The 20100-nt window shown below is 35.1% G+C and overlaps 5 protein-coding genes across 6 annotated transcripts in view; 3 read left to right on the top strand and 2 right to left on the bottom strand.

Moving 5' to 3' along the window:
- LOC107642461 (uncharacterized zinc finger CCHC domain-containing protein At4g19190) lies at positions 2895–6593 on the top strand. Its single transcript, XM_016345824.2, has 6 exons — positions 2895–3274; positions 3371–3513; positions 3653–3781; positions 4121–4322; positions 5068–5182; positions 5289–6593. The coding sequence occupies exons 1-6, from the start codon at positions 2987–2989 to the stop codon at positions 6326–6328; spliced, it is 1917 nt and encodes a 638-aa protein (XP_016201310.1). The 5' UTR covers positions 2895–2986; the 3' UTR covers positions 6329–6593.
- Positions 7247–8798, bottom strand: LOC107642463 (upstream activation factor subunit UAF30). Its single transcript, XM_016345826.2, has 2 exons — positions 8239–8798; positions 7247–7655 (listed from the first exon to the last, which is right to left on the bottom strand). The coding sequence occupies exons 1-2, from the start codon at positions 8518–8520 to the stop codon at positions 7530–7532; spliced, it is 408 nt and encodes a 135-aa protein (XP_016201312.1). The 5' UTR covers positions 8521–8798; the 3' UTR covers positions 7247–7529.
- LOC107642462 lies at positions 11344–14387 on the bottom strand. The gene is made up of 2 exons (XM_016345825.2): positions 14114–14387; positions 11344–11724 (listed from the first exon to the last, which is right to left on the bottom strand). The coding sequence occupies exons 1-2, from the start codon at positions 14354–14356 to the stop codon at positions 11509–11511; spliced, it is 459 nt and encodes a 152-aa protein (XP_016201311.1). The 5' UTR covers positions 14357–14387; the 3' UTR covers positions 11344–11508.
- Positions 14767–17691, top strand: LOC107642458 (F-box protein SKIP31). Of its 2 annotated transcripts, XM_016345818.2 has the most exons (9): positions 14767–15114; positions 15286–15507; positions 15644–15717; positions 16076–16151; positions 16329–16439; positions 16800–16974; positions 17087–17205; positions 17333–17393; positions 17504–17691. In XM_016345818.2, the coding sequence occupies exons 1-9, from the start codon at positions 15037–15039 to the stop codon at positions 17572–17574; spliced, it is 987 nt and encodes a 328-aa protein (XP_016201304.1). In that variant the 5' UTR covers positions 14767–15036; the 3' UTR covers positions 17575–17691. The 2 variants fall into 2 exon arrangements, with proteins under 2 accessions (XP_016201304.1, XP_016201305.1); XM_016345819.2 differs by lacking the exon at positions 17504–17691 and having other exon boundaries at positions 17087–17209; positions 17333–17399.
- LOC107642459 (glycine-rich protein A3) overlaps positions 19615–20100 on the top strand; it is a 2709-nt gene continuing 2223 nt past the window's right edge. Inside the window, exon 1 of the mRNA XM_021122816.1 lies at positions 19615–19734. The gene's annotated coding sequence lies outside the window, so the exon portion shown is untranslated. The remainder of the gene's footprint in view (positions 19735–20100) is intronic.

Below are 20100 nucleotides of genomic sequence, written 5' to 3'. Positions count from 1 at the left end.
AAAAAGTATATACTTTTAAAAAAATTAATGTCTTTTGTAATTTACTATTTTAAATCGGTTTGAGTGATTAATTCGTTTTTTGACTGATTTTTTTTTTTAACTAATTTGTTGCCAAGAGGTTTTTATCTTGAACCAAATCGATTAATTAGTGACCAATTTCTAGTTGACTGGGTCAAACCAGTAAATTGATATGGTTCTCAAAACCATGATATTTGGTTATCCGATTGACTGAAGAATATCATCACAAACTTTGGTTGAATTTTCACTTATGATATTTTAATTAGAATGGGCATTATTAACACTTGAAGTCCATCATCAAATAATGCCAAGATGATGGCAGTTGGAATAAGCTAAGCTTAATTAACCCAAAAATAATGAAGAAATAGCACTAAAATAATTGGTGATAGAAAGTGGTGGGTGGATATAGCAATGTGTTTTCTGTGTACCCTTTAAGACCAATGAAATCATAATGTTGATAATTGATGTAAAATAAGAAATGACATATAAAAGATCCGTGTCACACTCTACTTCAGCATAGTGCTTTATCCACTCTAAATCACTTTGAATTTGAGAGAAAAGGACTATAACCACAGTAACATTATCAATATCAGAGTAAAATAAAGATGAAAATTTCAAACATGTAGTATATGGTTTACTCTTATGAGATCAATAAGGAAGTAGTAAAGAATCATTACTACAGAAAAGTAGTTAAAAAGAAGAGTGACTTCATAAATTAAAACATGATTATGAACTTGACATTGCTCATTTTTCTACTATCTTTATGCAAACTTATTATCAAACTATTACTCTTTTCAAATTATTTACCTATGTGTCATTGTTTTTATAATGGTGGCATCTACAATTCTGAGCCTCCGATTTGTGGATTGTTATTTAAAAAAAAATGTCTCCATATCCATTAAAATCACGACAACAATTCATAATAGTGAAAAACACGTAATGGGAATCCATTACAAAAAAAATTAGCCTGAAATCGATGTTTCATAACAGAAAAGGAACATTCCCTTGTTTTGAATATCATCCATTAGAGGCCTAAAGTTTATTGTACAAACCCCACGTTCAGATGTCCAAACAACCAAAGGAATCTTATACTCTTAGGAAGATTAGGTCCTAGAACAATGCATGCCACTGACCTTAGCATACATATTTGACCAAAAAAATGAAAAATAAAAAGAAAAAAGGGTCATGATGGCAGTAAAATATGCTGTATGTTTCCCAACATTATAACTACAAAGAATAAACTAATTTGAGGAATCTTAACTTATGAAAGAAATGAATCATATCCTTAACAGATGTTGTTTATTAGCATTTAGTTAACCATGAATCCATGATATATAGTTCATTGATACTAACACAAGAAATTTTTGTCAAAGTTGATAACAAAAGGATTCCAAAATTTTTTGTCATAGGAACTAGATACCAATAGGAGAGTTCAACATTTGTAGGCTTTTCTAGATTGATGAAATAAAATCCAGTGGGAAAAACCATGGAATTGAAATTTGAAACATTGTAACATGTGAGTGGAATTTTGAGTGGTATGGACTTGTCCATGGCAGTGATGCTATATTCTCAGCACATTGCAAATGTCCAAAGTGCTGCTAGCATAGCATCATTGAATTTCATTCATTCAAAATAAAAAGGCCAACATAAAAGTCTTGCTTGCTTCTCCATAAAGAATAAAAGAGAAAAAAAAAATCAAGAAATTCAAATGACATGTACCTAATTTCTACACACCAAACTAACAATATTGACATTCTCTGCTGCTTGTGATAGTTGCCTACTTGGTTTATGAGCTTTGACAATAATTGAAGTTCATAATGAAAGTTTTATTATGTAACAATTGATCTTTGTTTTCCTCTAAATGAAATAATACCCTATTTCCATTACCAAGTATGCTCAAGTAAATTGTTAGTTGTGATTAAATGAGACACCAGGTCTATAATTAAAATAATGATAAAATTTCATAGTAGTTCACAATAAAAGTGAAATTTACTTGAGGTATAGTCCAAAGTTAAATTGAGAATTTGATATCTAAATTGAGAACTTTTTTTTTTCTTTACAAGTATTGTTTCACTTTTGATAAATTAGACAAACACTCTTAGCCACTATAGCATTCACTTAATACTATATACCTCTAGAATTATATTTCTTCATCCTTTTTGAACTGCCATTGAGATTCTCCAGTGTGCTGCTTGTAACTCTCCTTAGAGCAAGAAGTATGTTTTTTAATAGGAGTCAATCTTATTCAAACTTCCAAGACTTACTTTTTTTTTGGAAAAATTTAGGGATTAGCAACTTTATTAAATTCTGTCCAATATATAACCAATAAAAGGAAAATAAGTAATTTCACATTATTAGATAAAATCTCACACCATTAAAAACATCATTAATGACTATTTGATAGCTACAAATCACAAAAATTGCTGATCCCTAACACGCTTCTTTTATTTTTAGTGTCTAAAAAGAAATAGTTATAGTTGTCATCATTGTAGTTAATCATATACAGTTTTTTTTTGGTGACTTAATCATATAGCTTAAGGAACAAATTTTTTATTTTGATCAATAATCAGTAAATAGACAATGATTAAGATTTTTTTTTTTTTAAGTTAGGCATGACACTCAAACTCAAGATTTTTAAATGAAAATGAAAAAAACTATATACTATTTAAATTATAACTTGTTGGATTAAGATTTAAGAGAGAAAAAATTAAAGAAAAAATTAAAATTAATTAATTATTAGTTGAAAAACAGTTTGTTTTATAATTTTTTTTACCACATATTAATTCAAGTTAAATTGAAAAAGAATTAAACAATAAAAATTTATTATTTTTTTAATTTGTTTTAAACTTAATTATCCATTATTATTCACCAAAAATAATAGAAACAATTAGAAGAAAGAAACGACGCCCGTTCCGCCGAATCGTCTCGTTATTCAGTAATCTTGCTCGGAGAGAGAGAGAGAGAGAAGATGGATGGAGAAGAAGGAGGAGGCATAAGGCTGAGCAAGAGGTTCAACGACAACGGCGGCGGCGGCGAGGTCGATTACAAGACGAAATCTGGAACCGCGTGGAGCCACTCTTACCTGAACCAGAAGCCATGGCACCCTCTCTCTTACCCGAACCAGCGCCGCAAGTGGATCGCCGAGCAGACCCACGCCCACCGCCAGCGACGTTCCGAAGAGGTGGCGCGTGAGTACGCTCAGGAGCAAGAGTTCTTCCGCCAGACCAATCTCATCTCCAAGAAAGACAAGGAAAAGGTATAAAGCTCCCTCTTTTATACCTACCCGCTTCCTTTTTCCCTATTTCCTTGATTGGATCGCAATTTTCTCTTCAATTTTGCTAATTGGGTTTAGGTGGAGTTGATGCAAGCTGTTAGCTTTATGTATGTTCGTCCTCCTGGTTACAACGCTGAGGCTGCCAAAGCTGCCGAGTTAGCTGATGAGAAGAGAAAAGAGGAATTGAGTAATGGTGCTGGAGGACCCTCATCCTCTTCAGTGTAATTCTATTTGTCTACTACTTCTGAATTATTATTGTTGTTTTTTTAGTGAATGAGAGGTTAAAAGTTGGATTTTTTTTTATCAGTTATTTGGTGGCTTGATTTGTTTGTTAATTCGTTCCATTGATTTGCTATGCAGGCCACCGAGTTCCTTGCCTGACAAGGATCATTTAGGTGAAGAGAAGAAGAAGAAACCAAGGCCTAAAGATGTTTTTGGTCGCCCTCTGCCAACCGAAGAAGAATTTGAGATTCTGAAAAATGCACCAAAGTATGTATATCCATTAGGTTTATTTATTTTCTGTGTTGTTTTGTCATTAAATATGATTTAGAGAGCTGTGTTATTTTCTTTTGTTAAATCATGGAAATGGGAGCTGTGTTAAGTCAACATTCAGATGTTGAAAGTGGTTGAAATCTGTAGTAACAAGTGCTGCCGAGATTAGATCACTTTGTTAGGTGATTGTAAATTTCTGTGTCATTTCCATACATTGCTTTTTAATACAATTCAGTGTGTTTCATGGTTAAATTGTTTTGCTTCCATGAGTACTGGTACAACATGAATTGTTATTGATTTATTTAGTTGTAATCTTAGTAACTGAATGTTTTTTAGGCTGGAAACAGGAGTTGCTGGTAGGGTGAAACCTTTTGGAGTTGAGGTTCGCAATGTAAAATGTTTAAGATGTGGGAACTACGGCCATCAAAGTGGTGATCGTGAATGTCCCTTGAAGGATGTTATAATGCCTAATGAAGAGAGCAGATTGAAAAGAGATGACCCCTTGAATGCTATCCTCGCGCACACAGACCCTACTGAGGTCAGTTACTCACGTTTAGTATACTATTGTTTTGAGAATTTCACAATTTAGTCTTGACAATGTCAACTGTTTCACTTATGCATCATTTGAGTTTGGCTAATTTAAAATGTTATAAGTTAATTCTTTGACAAATTTGAAATTTGTTTGCATATGAATGTTACTTGCTTTTCTTTTACTTTTTTTTCATCCTTCCATTAAGTAATACATTGTTCAACTCAATCACACCATGATACCACTAAACTGCAATATGTTTGTTACAGCCTTACCAAAAAATAAAAAATAAAAAATAAAAGAAGAAAGAAAGAAAGAAAAAGAAAACAAGCTTATATTGCATTGTGTAGGCGTATATCTGATTGCAAATTGATATTTACATTTGCTGAGAATTGCATTAAGAAAAATGTCAATTGTGCCTGTCCTCCTAAATCTCTAACCCAATTTCTATTTTCTTTGATATCTAAGGAGCGTAAATTGCATGTATATGGACTTTGCATATTTTTTCTTCTACATGCGCTGATTCAGACGAAAGTCTTAGAAAAGAAAGATCCTTCCCATGTGGATTAGGAATCTTTAAGTCAGGATCCCACCAAATTCCATAATAGTTACACTGGTTTACTGTTGGTTATTGCATTCTTATGTACTTGTAATGCAAATTATTGTCTAGATGCAGTTAAGATGAATATCACTTTCCCCCCATTTATATAAATATATATCTTAATCTTAATTCTGCTGTTTGGCAATGATTCAGCCTCTAAAATGGGAGCTCAAGCAGAAGCCAGGAATCAGTCCTCCTCGAGGAGGGTTCAAACCAGATGATCCCAACCAGCAGATTGTTGCTGAGGAAATATTTGACGAGTATGGAGGTAACTGCTTGCTGCCCTTATTTAATAAAATATTTGGTACACCTTGGAGTCTTGGATGGATAGTATCCCTGATTTTTCCAAATCCACCATGACCACCATTTTACAGGTTTTCTTGGTATGGATACTATCCCTGATCTGTTGACCAACTTCTCTAAGAAACCAAAGAAGTCCAAAAAGAGCAAGTGCAAGAATCAGCAACTAAATTCTGGAAGTGAGGGATCTCTAGATGATGGAGAGAAGAGATCAAAGAAGGTAAAGCTAATCAAAAAGAAGAAAAATCATGTGTCGAGTTCGGCAGACACTTCAGATCATGAAAAGGATCGAAGAAAGAGCAGACGCAAGAGTTCTTATTCTTTAGAAGATTCTGACAGGGACAAGTTTGACCATAGCAAAAGGACTAAACATGAGATGCCCAAAGATTCTTCTCGTCATAGTCATAAGAGTAAACATGACAGACAAAGGCATTCTTATTCAAGTGAAGATTCTGACAGTGACAGGGATGACCAAAGTAGAAAGAATATACAAAATCATAAGAGGAAACATGGTAGAAAAAGACATTATTATTCATCTGAGGATTCGAAAAACAGTGAGAAACATTGTTCATCTGATGATTCGGACAGCGACAGAGATGATAAAAGGAGAAAGATTATACAAAAGCATAAGAGAAAACATAGCAGAAAAAGGCATTCTAATTCATCGGAGGACTCTGGTCCTGACGATCATCATGGAAATGACAAGAGTAGGGACAAGAATTCAAACTCCTCGGATGATTCTAATCATAGAAGGTGCAACCATAGGAAGTCTTCAGCAGCCCATCGAGATTCCCAAAAGCATAACAGAAATGATGATTTTGATCCCTACCACGGAAAACAGAAGAACATGTCTAAGAATTCATATTCATCTGAAGATTCAGATGTTGACACAGTTGATCGGAGTAGAAAGATCGAACAAAAGGATCGCTATATACCCGAGGGTTCTGAACATCCTAGGCGCGATGTGAGTAGGGAGAGAAGAAAAAAGGATTACTATTCATCTAAGGATTCTGGTGCTGACCGGTATCACAGATATGAACATTCTTATTCATCTGAATCTGATAGTTATCATCATCAGAGGCATTTGAGAAAGCAAGGTCACAAGCACCGGTAAGATCATTCTGATTCTCAGAAGCATCACAGAAATGGTTAAAGTAGATCAGGGATTGGGATGCCAAAATAGTGAAGACCTCTTTATCATCACTATGATGAACGTATTCATTTGTTTGATCCATGTTTAGATGTTCCTTTCCTTTGTTCTCCGATCCTCTTATAACATTTGTGATTTGTGTGCTAGGCCAATGTATATTGTTACCTATAGTTGCCTGCTTTAGTTACGCACGTGGAGGCTGAATTCAAGCTTGTTTAACATTTAATCACCTCTTTTTGGAGGGTCTTCATCATATTTCTTTTTCACTTGAATAATCACTCCGTGGAGAAAGCTAGCGTTATATGAAATTATGAATGTCCACTAGTGTCGACCAAAACATCAAGCCGAAAGTCCAAAAAGAACAGAACGGAAAAAGTGTGCATGAATCAAACTCGTAAAGCATTCAATATTTCAATGTGGTTCTCCAAATTGTGCTGTGTTTATTGTCTAATGTCCACAGTGCCTCAGTCACATATACACACAGTTTGTTATTTTCCAATGCCTTCGAGTAACTCACAATTTACAAATAACTGGTCACTAGATTTCTTTATGCATGACGAAGTGTGACACTAAAGTATGAGCAGGGGTGAATCAACACCTATCCCAAACTGGGAAGCCGAAGAATAAGTCTTAAGAAATTGTGATCTTGCAACTAAACATAAATATGAAACATAGGTTACTCAATTTGACGTACTACCACCATTTTGATGCCATGGAGGACATTCTAGGTAACCCAAAGTTAAAAAAGGAAGAAATATTATTTCTTGCACAAAGAACCAAAATCATAGTTCTGTAACCCAAATTGGCCGAACCTATTGCATGCATACATTAATTGATATTCAAATGAATTTGAGATAAAAGGGATATTAGAAGAAACCTGAGTGAACAACCATCCTTAAAATAGCATCACGGACCAAAAGGTGATGAAAACACATGGCTTGGAAAATAAAAAGCACATATATGCATAATCTTAAACAATGAGATAGCAAACGTGAAACAAAAGAACATCACGTCGGAAACCCAATTGTCTGAAATTACAAAATCCAAGTTTCTTTAGTGGTTGGTCACAAACCATGCACAAAAAAAAGACCTACTTAATGTACTAAAAATCAAGTTACCATCATCATCATCATCATCAACAACAGTCGAACAAAGGTGAATATCACTAGCCTGATTTTACAAAATGGGTAGCTAGCAATCTTGCAATCTCTGTGAACCCGACCTTGTCTTTCCCATCAAAAATAGTCTTCAACTTGTCATCACAAAAGATCTCCTTCTTATTACTAGGATTCTGCAAAAGAACACAGCCCTGTTATGCCATTGCAGAGACCAGCCAGCAGCCAAAAAGACAGAAAAATGCCACACAACAAGAGAATAGGCTTCCAATCTAAGACTTCTTGAAACAAAAGTTTCCACCAAATCCGTTAGGCCAGCATAAACAGAATAAACAAAATCCGAACAATTATTTCAAGCTTGCAACACTAACACCACAACCGAACCAAAGAAGAAACTGTCTCAAAGCTAAGGATCAAACATCAAAACCAAAATCTTGGCACAAAGAAGGCCATCACTATTTGCCTAACAAGCTAAAGTTTTCAATACTGAAGAATCACATTGCAAAAAACATCATAGCTAAGCCTAAGAGTTACTATACATTTACACAAACCCTAAAATCAAACCAGAACTAACACAAATAAACGTAATTACAACAAAAATGGTAATAAAATCAAACAAAAGCCGTAACTTTAAGCGAGGAAATGAAAGAATCAGTGAACAAAATGGCTGAAAAGCACGAAAACCACAAAGATCACAAATGAAAACACCCTTATTGAACCACAAAAAAGGAGAAAGAAGAAAAAAAAAAACGAAGATACCTGAAGATTCTGCAGCTTGATGTACTCCCACACTCTCTTCACAGCGTGAGTTCGGGACACCTCCGAAGCACCGAGGAAGCTTCCGAGCTCAGAAGACACCGGCACTACCTTCTGTATCCCCACGTTGTTCCGCGGCCTGCTCGGCGCCTTCTTCGCCGCCTTAGTCGCGGTGGTAGCTCCACCGGACGCCGCCTTCTTGGCCGTGGCGGATGCTCCGGCCTTGGCCGCAGCAGCCATGAGCGCTCTCCCGGCAAAAGCGCCAAAAACCCTAGCTGGTGCCATGATCGCAGTGCAAAAGACCCTTGGTTTTGTTGGAATATTTTTGAAAAGTGAAAAACCCTAACAGGGAGTAGTGGTAGAACTAGTGTAGAGTGAACACAATAAACGAGACTACGAGAGTGTGGGTTTTGGGTTCGCTCTTCCTCTTCTAACTTGCTACATACACGGTCGGAACTTTTCAATGCTTCGTACAAGTGACTCAAATTAGGGAAGACGTGGCATGTTTTCATTGGAAGTTGGCCGTGCGGGCCTTGGGTAGACGTTGATGGGCTCACAAGTTTCTCTGTTTCCCGCTTTTTTTTTTAGTGTGAATATGAATATTTTTCTTCGCATTATATGGGAATGTTTTCGGTGAAGAGTGAAGATTGTAGTTTTTTTATTAGAAAAGTGTGCATTGTACGTTATGTCTATATTTAACCACCTCAACATCAACGGCAACAACAACAATAAGCAACAACAACAGCAGCAACCCCAACGCACACTTTTCTCTCCTTCCTATCGCAGCAACAACCTCAACAGCAATAGCAACTTCAACGGCAAGAGCACTATCAAGGGCTATTGCCACCACCATCGGAGCGGCAACAAGGCCTGGAATAGCCGCATCTCCTCAGCCCCTCAACCTTTCTCTCTTTCTCTCTTTTTCTCTTTATATTTATATATGTAGGTTATGTGTTTGTGTAAATGTCTGTGTGTGTGAATGGATATTGTTATTGTTATGGTCCTCTGATAAGAGAAGGAAGGAATGAGGGAAAAGAGAGAAGGAGGAACAAGCAAGGTTAGGTTTTGAATGTGCAGGTTCTTCTATTGGTTCTGTTTTAGGTTCTGATGGTGTTGTTTTTGCTGTTATTGAGGTTTCGCTGCTGCAATTGGGGAGGGAGAGGGAAGGAGGTAGTGTGCATTGGAGAGGGGGTCTGTAATGGGAGGGAGAGGGAAGGGGCTGCGATGGGGAGAGAGTGTGCATTGGGTAAGGGGTTGCGATGGAGAGGGAGGGGGGAGTGTGCATTGGGGAGGGAGAGGGAAGGGGGATTGCGATGAGGAGGTGGGATTAGGGTTTGGGGGTGGTTTGCCAAGTCACGGCGGCCACGTTAGCATTGTGCTTACCGGAGATTTACTCCGGCGAGTTCGAGGACACGCTTGTCAAATTTTAAAATTTTTTAGGGACTATTTTGTCAATAATAAAAATCAGATACCATTTTGTCAGCGTTAGAATCTTTCGGGTACCGATTTGGTAGTTACCTCTTCTTTTTTCTATTGTAAAAACTATAATCTCCACTCTTCACCATAACATTACCCTCTATATATATAAACACGTGTGTGTTAAAAACGGGTTAAGCTTGTGCGGAGTTAGCTAGAGAAGGATTCAGGGAACCTTTTATAGATTTCGACGGTTAAGTCAATGGTAGTCTAAACAGTATGAAAATATTGGAATGACATCCTCTAAAATCAATGTTGTACGAATGAATGTTTTTATTGAGATAAAAGATGGAATAAATCTCAGAAACTGTGAGTGCAATTTGGCAAATGAATAGTTTAGTTCAAAAGATAATTGCTAGAGAGCATTATCATTTTGTTATTTGATCTATGCTATTTATTTTTAGTTTTTTACAAACCGTTATTGCTAACTTTTTTTTTTCCTTCATAAAATCCCAAGTGATAGTATTTTCAAACTTCTTTTTTGGTTGTATTGAAGAAGCTAGAAGTCGAGACCTCTCGAGGGGAGGGGGACAATAATGCCACTTCAAGGAAAACTCATTGACTTATTACATTCAAACTTGCAATGATGAACTATTGCATGAAAGATCAAGACCATCAAACTTAATTTTGTGGTGCAACAACGCTATCAGCCCAGCAAAAAAAAGAAAGAAAGAATAGGGACTCTTGGGGTAGGAAGCAGGAACTAGGAACGAAATCAGAAACTAGCGCAATTTCGATAAAACCACGAAATTTTATCCATGATACATAAGTGATAAGACATTGAAGTTTATAATTGCGTTCTCTCACAACCCCAAACCAAACCAGTCAACAAACCAGTAGAGTAGATTCAATAATTTAACTGGAGTTGAACTGTGATTAAATTTATTATTAAAAATTTACAAACAAATTCAAACATCACAGTTTATAACTAAAAATCAGAGGATACAAAAATGATAAACACATGTTCCATCACAAAAAAAAATAAGTTTTAACTAAACAAAACATACTACTCATCACAATTTATAATCATAATCATCATTAAGTGTTCCAAATTACATATAGCCAATAACAACACAAATTACATTTTAATTAGATTTTGGATATACTTTGGTTGCATCAACAAATTTGCAGGATGAGGATTAGCAACATCAGTTAGCATGCAGCTGATTTTTTTTTCTTAATAATAACTAACTCACATAAATTTAGAGTTATTGGGTTGTTAAAAGAGAGAAAAACTCCGTTCTTTTAAAAAAAATAAAACGGTGTCGTCTTAAACAGATTAACACCAAACCAAAATCCCTAAAAAAAAACTGAACCGGTTCACATGATTTACCAGTTAACCGTCAGTTCGACTCGTTCTTTCACTGATTTTTTGCTTTTTCATGTCAACCGAATTGGCCAGAAGACCGATTCCCGGTTAATCCAGTGAAATTGGCCGGTCCAGTTTAATTTTCAGAACAACTATAGGATCGTAATCAAATATTTGTGTCGCTATCATACTAGAATATAAATATATCCAATGTATGAATTATGTCTAAGCAAGAGACCATCTCTTAAAGCTCAAGACTAATGAACGTACCAAAAGAGCAGCAGGAAAGACACAATATTATTTCGAAGGACAAGACTCTTAATGGAAAACTAGTTTTCTCATATAGAACAACCAAACTAGTTTCAATAGTTAAAACTCTAGTTTTGTCATTGGATTTCTCTAATTATGATAGTGACGCAAACTAAGAAACCACAACTCTTAATATCTAACTTGGGGTCTAAGAGGACAGAAAAACGATATGCGAAAACCTACTTCTTTGATGATTTCCCTTTCTTTTTTGAACCCTTCCCCTTTGTGTTGTCCGTGTGAGAATCCATGTTACTGTCCTTGGTGCTGATTCCACCCTGCTGGCCAAATTCTGGAGACAGAATTCTAGCAACCTCAGGAAAACCAATACTAGTTTTGCCACGTAACAACGTATTCAAATTCTTCTCCCAAATGTCATCTTTCTTAATACCAGGACTCTGCAGTGCAACCCATATCATTATAAAGTCACTGGCATAACAACAATAAAATCCAAATGAAGATATAAATGATGAAAAAGAAACAAATGTAATTCATTACACCAATTTCAACAAAAATCTCGTGATAGAATTCTTAAAGATGTCAATCTTAATTTTTCAACTAGCAAATGGTCTAGCTATGCTTTACTGCATCCAAAATTGTCTACATTACTACAGAAATCACAAGGATATGCAAAATGCAATCCATTATCTAAGTTCTCCCTCTGAAAGACCGCCTCAAAAGTAGTATCAACAGCCCAAACCGACCAAGAACCAGGCTTCAATAACATATAAAAAACACTATATAGAATCTCATAATCATCATAGACTAATCATGGCTCACCAAAAGCACCGTTTTCCTTTATAGACATTGGATATTATTATTAGGTTTGGTTTTTCACATTAATCTTGTTTAGGCTCAACTTTACATTAATCTTAAGTATAACTTAAGATCAATTATATGCCTGTCAGAAGTCTCTTGTTTTTCAATCTTGTTTGTGTCTAAATATATTCCAAAAATTAGAATTATTATTGAAAAGATAAATATAACAGCTTCCAAAAGAAAATGGAAAGATAACCTCCAGAAATGGTTAAACTAAGAACTAAGAACTAAGAAGGTTAAACAATGATAGATGTGTAGAAAGATATATATACACTCTGCATGTTTTGTATTCTTGTTAACATGGTGTTAAAGAAAGGCATTATGGTGAGTGACCCTGCAGTTTTTTTTTAACATTATTCAAATAGTGCTTTCTTTTTTTTTTTTCACATGCCTACAACATAGTGAACAATGCATTAATAATCAAACCTCAAAAATTAAAGTAGAAGAAATCAGGTAGTACTAGCATTCTCTTTCTATAGGTTTCAAATCAAATCTTACATGACATATTAAATCTATCTATCTATCTATCTATCTATCTATCTATCTATCTATCTGTATTGCATAAAATACAAAACAAAAATCATATGATGCTATTTTACTATTTCCTTTCTTCTTGTCTACCTGTGCCATTTCTAGTCTTTGCTTTCTTTGTTCCTTGCATAAAATACAAAACAAAAATCATATGATGCTGTTTTACTATTTCCTTTCTTCTTGTCTACTTGTGCCATTTCTAGTCTTTGTTTTCTTTGTTCCTTGATTTTGATCTGCCTTGAATTTTGAACCTACCCTTTAGGATTTTAACATATAAGTGGAGGTTGGTTTTAATTTGCATCAAATTACTGTTTATATTATTGGTCCGCATGTAATAACATTATTGCTAGCCACTATTCTTGTCTAAAATAGTTATTATTTATTTCTATAACTGAAGCATTATGGTTATTAGCATTCCAATTTTAATGTCTATGAGTTGCATATGTCAATTTTAAACAGTTTTACTAACAAAGTAGCAGATGATTAAGAGAAAACAGTGATGTCATCATTAAAGTTAAGCTCTCACAAACCTAAATGTAGTGTTAATTAAAAAAAAAAAAACAGTGGCTCAGAATTTCTAGAGGTTTTGGGGTGAGAGCTTGGTCATGATAAAGAATAATGTGAGGTAAATAAATAAATAAAGGTGGGATTGCACATCCAAAAGACGGCCTAAAATACTGTATTCCAACACAGTGAAGATCCTAAGCCTGTGCTATATATTTATGTGCTTTCTTTCTCCTCACATAACACATTGACAAGAAATTAAAAGGAACTTCTTAACTTCTCTCAAAACCCCTCCATATATTTCATCATTCAACACCATAAATCTCTATCATATCATCACTTTCTTTTATATTCTTTAGCCATCATTAGCCATGCCACAAAACTGAATAGCACCAAAACCAGAATACAACACTAGTAGTAGTAGTAGTAGTACTCATCATCACTCTATGGAACCAGCCTTAGAGAATAATAATACCAATGAACAACAATCCATACAAAAACTCACTATGTTCCCCATAACTTTGAAGGTAACACACAAATATAAATACTAGTTATAGTTGCTCATTCATGGCATGTATATTAGTGTTGCAAAGTTAAATTGTGTTTTTCGGTTGATTTTTCAGTTTGAGGAATTGGTGTACAAAGTGAAACTAGAAGACGCATATAAAAAACACTATATAGAATCTCATAATCATCATAGACTAAATCATGGCTGACCAAATTAAAGGTTGCAGTATTGCATAATCTAGATCAAGTTAAAAAGTTCAAGATCACAATTAACAAAGCAAATAGCAATGTGTAATAAATTAAGGTATCTTTGAGTGAGAACATTTATCAAACAGTTGGTATGCAGGTCCCAAACAACGAAACAGGGACCCAAAACGCTGCAATAATAACACGATAATAAGTATGAATAGGGTTGAAGATGGAAACCCTGGCATTGTAGAGCTTCATGAACTTAGAGAGGGTCAACGCCATCTCTGAACGAGACTGATGAGGGATGCCGAGGTAGTTGCAGAGTTCGCTCGTAGCTTTGCGATTTTTGCCCTTCTTCCCTTCAATTATTTCTTTTGCTTTTGACACCGTCGACATGTTCCTCCGCCATACTCCTCCCTTTTCGGCCGCCGCAGCCACGGCGGCAGAGGAGATACGGAACCCCACTCGCATCCGATTCATCTGGCAACTTCTGCGATTACACCATAGGCCATACTCCCCTAAATTACCGAATTGGGTTTGGATTTAAAAATGGCCCAATTTAAATTGGGCTTAGTTTGGATCAGAGGCCCATCAACACCCCAAATTTATATCTCCTATTCAGATATTATTAGTTAGGATTAAATGTTTTGAATCTAACTCTAGATTGTTCCTGATGTAGTTGCATATTTTGTTTTGGTGTACTAAACGGGGCAAGAGCCCAATGTAGTTGCATATTTGGTGGCATTTCATATTGTTGTTGTGGGTGGGGTTGCCCGGCCCATGAAACTGTCCAAAAAAAACTTTAAAGAAAGATATAAATCAGATAAGATTTAGATTTAGATGATCTGATTTAAATCTTATATGACCAAAAAATATATATATATCTAAATCCGACTATGCTAGAGAACCGGACAAAACCCGATTGCTTTCAAACCGGTAGGGTTAACCCGAAACGCATCCAACCGTTCATTCCTTTTCTCATCTTTCTCCATCTTCATCAAATCCTTCATCTCTTTATTTCACCTAACCCCCAGACAATTCCGGCCACCGGAGCTGATTTCTCCCGGTTTTCCGACCGGTGACCCGTCGTTCATTCATCTTCTCTCCGGTTTCCGTTCCATCTCTCATCGATTCCCTTTTTCTTGTGTTTCCGTGACGCCATGACTATTTCCGAAGACGAGGACGAAACCTTAGCTCACTTTCTCGAATCGGAGGTTCTCTCCGAAACCTCTGACCAGGTATTCACTATTTTGTAAAATTGTTCCCTTTTTGTGTGGTAATTTGTGATATTATCATATCAGATGATAGATTAGGGTTTTGAATTGGGATTTAGGTGAAAGCTTGGGTATTTAGCAGATTTTGTTCGAATTCTAAGGTGTGGAGGATTAAATTGAGTTGCTTTGTTGCAGGAGGAGGAGAATCCGGAGGAGCCTGAACCAAAGAGAAAGAGGGTAGAGGAGGCTGAGAGTTCTAAGGAAGGTGCCAAACAAAGTTTAAGTTCAAATTCATTGTTGGAGTCGAAGAATTACAGCGTGAATAATGTAGTGGTGCCGAAGAGGATTGAGACCGGTTCTTTCAGCAAAGTCCCCCCTGAGCTCTTTCACCATATCCTTAAATTCCTGTCCTCAGAGGTTGCCGCTTTATATATTTTTGTGAAAAAAATAATAATAAGATGAAGGAGAGAAAAGCCTTGAATTTTAGGGTCTCTACGTATATAGATTGTTTAGGGTTTATTGGCTAACTTCTGTTGTTTTTTGATGGGTGCAGGACCTTATTTCTTGTTCCTTGGTCTGTAGGTTTCTAAATTATGCAGCATCCGATGAAGCATTGTGGCGTCGATTGTAAGTAAATGACATCATGTCAAAGTTTGCAGTCTTGCGATTGTTGTTGATAGTTGTTAAATATTTAGCATCTGACGACATGAGCTGACTAATTTGGATTACATGCTCTTAATCCATGATATCTCCTCATTTTGCATCGTCCTTGTAGTTGATGCTGAAGTGATATGAGACCTTGAACTGCCATTTGAAGTGGTGGCTCTCACCTCCTATCTCAACTCCTATCAGATTGGGTTTTAGGAGTGGGTTCTCCTTTACTTCAATAGTTCATGTTGATTATGATTCCTTGTTTCATATGATTTGTGATATTAGGTTTTCATGAATCATGTTTATGTCCATTGTCATGATAAAAATTATTCAGGTACTGTATGCGATGGGGTCTTCTTCCCCCTACAAGAAAGTTAAGGGAATGTCCATGGAAAAAGTTATATATTCAGGTAATTGCTTATTTTGCCCATTTTGTTTGATATCTATTCTTTCAACATTTGTTTTTTATGTATTTATAATAATCATATTTCATCATTTCTCTCATGGAAGCTTGAGTTGAGTTATTCATACATTTTGTTTGTGCATGCATGTTTATGGATCTTTTCATTTGTCTTATCATTGTGCAGCGTGATGAAGAGGATATGGTTGAACTTGTCAGAAACTGCCAAAATGAGTTTAAGGAGTATTACATTCAAATGCAAGCAGCTAAGCGGAGTCAAGCCCCTCATCCTTCGCAGGTAATGGGAGCCTCCATTAATGTGGAAATATCTACTGATATATTGAGAATGATCTTAGGGAGATAAATAGTTATGGTCCTTGTACCGTTGTTCGTACTCCCCTGCTGTCCAAGCTATTTGATGAAGGGGAAAGCTGAACTTTATATTGTAATGCCTGTTTGATTTTGCTCTGTGTATATATAAAACTTAACAGGGATTTGGGATTTCATAACATTATGCAAATGCTAGGCTGCAAAGTAATTTTGTTGTTAATACTTAATACTATAATGTGTTTTGATGTGAATGCTTCTTGCCTCCATAAAAGATGTGCCTCTTAACTGTTTGTGACCTCCCCTAATTGTATTCGTTTAACATGTGAAGGTGAAGGACGACAGAATAATCCTTGACAAAACATTAGCTGATCAAGTGTCATCATGGAAAAGCAGCAAGGGACTCAGCGATGCAGTGGTAACTGATCATGCTTGTTCTGGGGAAACATGCTCTTACTATGAAATCGGAGATGTATTTATTTGTGAGAAGACCGGGCAAGTTCATGGTATGAAACATGTTTTATGGACAATGCTACAGTGTATTTTTACATTGCATAAGTTTAAATCCTTTTGTTTAGACTAAATCTATCAACTGAATGTTTCTTTTTCTTTTTCTAGTTTGTGATGAGACTTGTAGAGAAGTAATCATGGATCCCACCAATGAGCTTTTGGTCTGTACAATATCAGGGCACTGTTTCGATAGATTTCTGTCACCGTCCGAGATGGAGCCGGATACTGTAGGTCAAAGTCTACTTAATATAGCATAAAATTAATTATCAATAGCATCTATTATAATACTGATACATAACCATGTACACAGTATAGCTTGTCCTCGTAACGCTTTCTGTTCTTTCGAAACTTCAGGAACAGCAGCAAGGTGGTGCAACTGATGAGGCAGAACCATTTATGGGGTCGGGCCGTTTTGGTAAACTCATCTCTCCCTGTCTCTGGCTTCTGTTCTTTGTTCATTTTTCGGATCAAATCAAATCTTGCACATCCATCTCATTATGTTGCTACTCTGTAATCTTTAAACAGCAAGAGCTTATACGCTGGGATACAATTGTGCTGATGAGAAGGAGCTGGCAGCAACTTTAAGGTTTTGCTGATTCCTCACTTTGTTCTCTTCTCGGTGGATGCTCCAATGTCACATTTAGATCCTATTAAAATATTTCAGTGGTGTAGATTATAAAACCCATTTTAAATTTCGTGTAATAGTCTTATCATATGCCTTAACTATTTGTATTTCGTGTGACAGTCCTATGCGGTAGTGTATAGTTGAATATCATTTGAGGCATTTTTTCATTCTCTCTCTCGTTATTGCAGTAATTGTTCATTTATGTTTTCGAAAATTTCTTGGTACTTTTGGGAGAAATAACAAGATAGCGTTTGTTTTGAGATACTGAGACTTAATATCATGTTTGTTGGTTCAGAGACTGTTACTAAAATTTCTGTCTCTGTCTTCAAAATTTCAGTATTTCAGTACTTCTAAAAAATGGGGACACGGGACTAAAATTTTTAGAGATGGAGACTGAAACTTTAATAATATTTTATACTTAAAATATTCTCATTTCAATTAATTAATTCTAATTTTATGATTTGTGCAAATTAAATTTTAGTTTCATTATTGTTTCAATTTCTGTTTCTCATTTTGTACCGAACATAATACTGAGATTTATTTCAATCTCTATCTCTTAGTCTCAGTCTCTCAGTCTCAGTCTTTACGTCTCTGTCTCTCCACCAAACGCTACCTAAAGGAATTAGATACAAGTAACGTACGAAGAAATAGAAATGATAGAATAATGATTAGTTTCAATTTTTAGTTTAGCATTAACCAAATGCAATTTGTCAAGGACGTGTTACCTCATCCAGTCCATCAAAATCAAACATGTCTTTTAAACCATACACGGATGGTGGTTGAGTTAGGTGTTGGATCGAAGAAACTGAAGCAATCACTATTTTAATCTTCTTGATTGGTGTTCTAAAACTTTTTTTTGTTAAAAAGAATGTAAAAGAAAAAACGTAATATCTGACAATGCTCACAACGGCGAATTTATTTTTGTTAATCATATTAACAACAAAGTAGCTTTAGTTGTTAATGATAGATGATTAGTAGTTATGTAAAACATAATAATGTCACTTTTTCACCGATATTTGTCCATTTTTTTCAATGGGATTGAAACTGGTTAAACTAACGGAAGAGTTTCTAGTATACCTGGAATATCAGTGTTCTAGTTGTTTTAACTGTTGATTTGAATTATAAAAAATATATATAATATATATTAATTAAAATCAACGATTAAAACAACTAGAACACTACACTTAAATTTTTCCTAAACTATATGCCTCTTAATAATATTCCAGCTTAGAATCAGATTCACCACAACACAAGTTGGGGACCAAAGAAAAATTGCTCCAGATTCTTTGATCGCAATCATTGTATTAGCTTTGAAAGAAGTTCCTTGTTTAGATGCAATTCCAATTAACTAAGAATTCCTCTTAGAATAATTCAATGAAATCTAATCTCCCCATCCACATAAAATAAATAAATCTGAACACGTTTTAGTTTTTAGTTTGTTTAAGAAATATTACTCCAGCATAAATTAAATTAAACTAGTTTAAATTATATAATTCGTATATTTTTGGTTACTAAAAGAAGAATTTAATTCTCATATAGTATATAAATAAATTTTATATACATCCAATTACATATATCACATTAAAAAAACTTCTTTTCAATTATTGCATTAATAGTCATTAAAAAAATTTTATATCCTTGATACATCAAAATTACACTCTTAAACAAAGTTATGTAATTTTTCATTTGACATTTCTCCTTCTAAAAAAATGTTAGAGTGAAAAAGATAAATAAATCATTATGAGGAAGCCAATAATTTCGGAATATCCACATCTCAACGTGTGAGAGCAGCATGCAATGCTTTGACGCGTAGATAACAACAAACGCGTACGGCGTGCATATCTTATTGGAAACATTTTAAGTGCACTGAGATTATTGATATACTAGTTGTTTTAACCGTTAATAATTAATTAATATATATTATATATATTTTTTATAATTTAAATCAACGGTTAAAACAATTGGAGTACTGGTACTCCCAATACATTTAAAATGTTTCCTATCTTATTTCGCGCTCATAACAAATCTAATCAAATTCATTCAATAAATACCATCCTCATCTTCATCTTCTTCCTCTATTTCTAAAGATCCTTCAATTTCTTCACTCACTTCTTTCAAAATCCCTAATTCGATAAGCTCCTTTATCCCTTTTTTATTTCATTTTGTAAAATTTTCATCCTTGTTTCGGAACTTCTTGTTCACAAAAATTTGATATTGCTATTGACTTTTGCATGCAACAAGATCCTGTGCCTAAAATCGAGGAGGGGCAACAATTTCGGAATATCCACGTGTCAACGTGTGAGAGCAGCATGCAATGCTTTGATGCGTATATAACAACAAATGCGTACGGCGTGTATATTTTATTGGAAACATTTCAATTTCAAGTGCACCGGGAGTACCGATGTATTAGTTGTTTTTGACGCGTATATAACAACAAACGCGTACGGCGTGCATATCTTATTGGAAACATTTCAAGTACACCGGGAGTACTGATGTA

The sequence above is a fragment of the Arachis ipaensis genome, chromosome B05, assembly GCF_000816755.2.
Source record: "Arachis ipaensis cultivar K30076 chromosome B05, Araip1.1, whole genome shotgun sequence".
Lineage (NCBI taxonomy): Eukaryota > Viridiplantae > Streptophyta > Magnoliopsida > Fabales > Fabaceae > Arachis > Arachis ipaensis.
The sequence above is the reverse complement of the archived record's forward strand: the minus strand, read 5'-3'. Positions and strand labels throughout refer to the sequence as shown.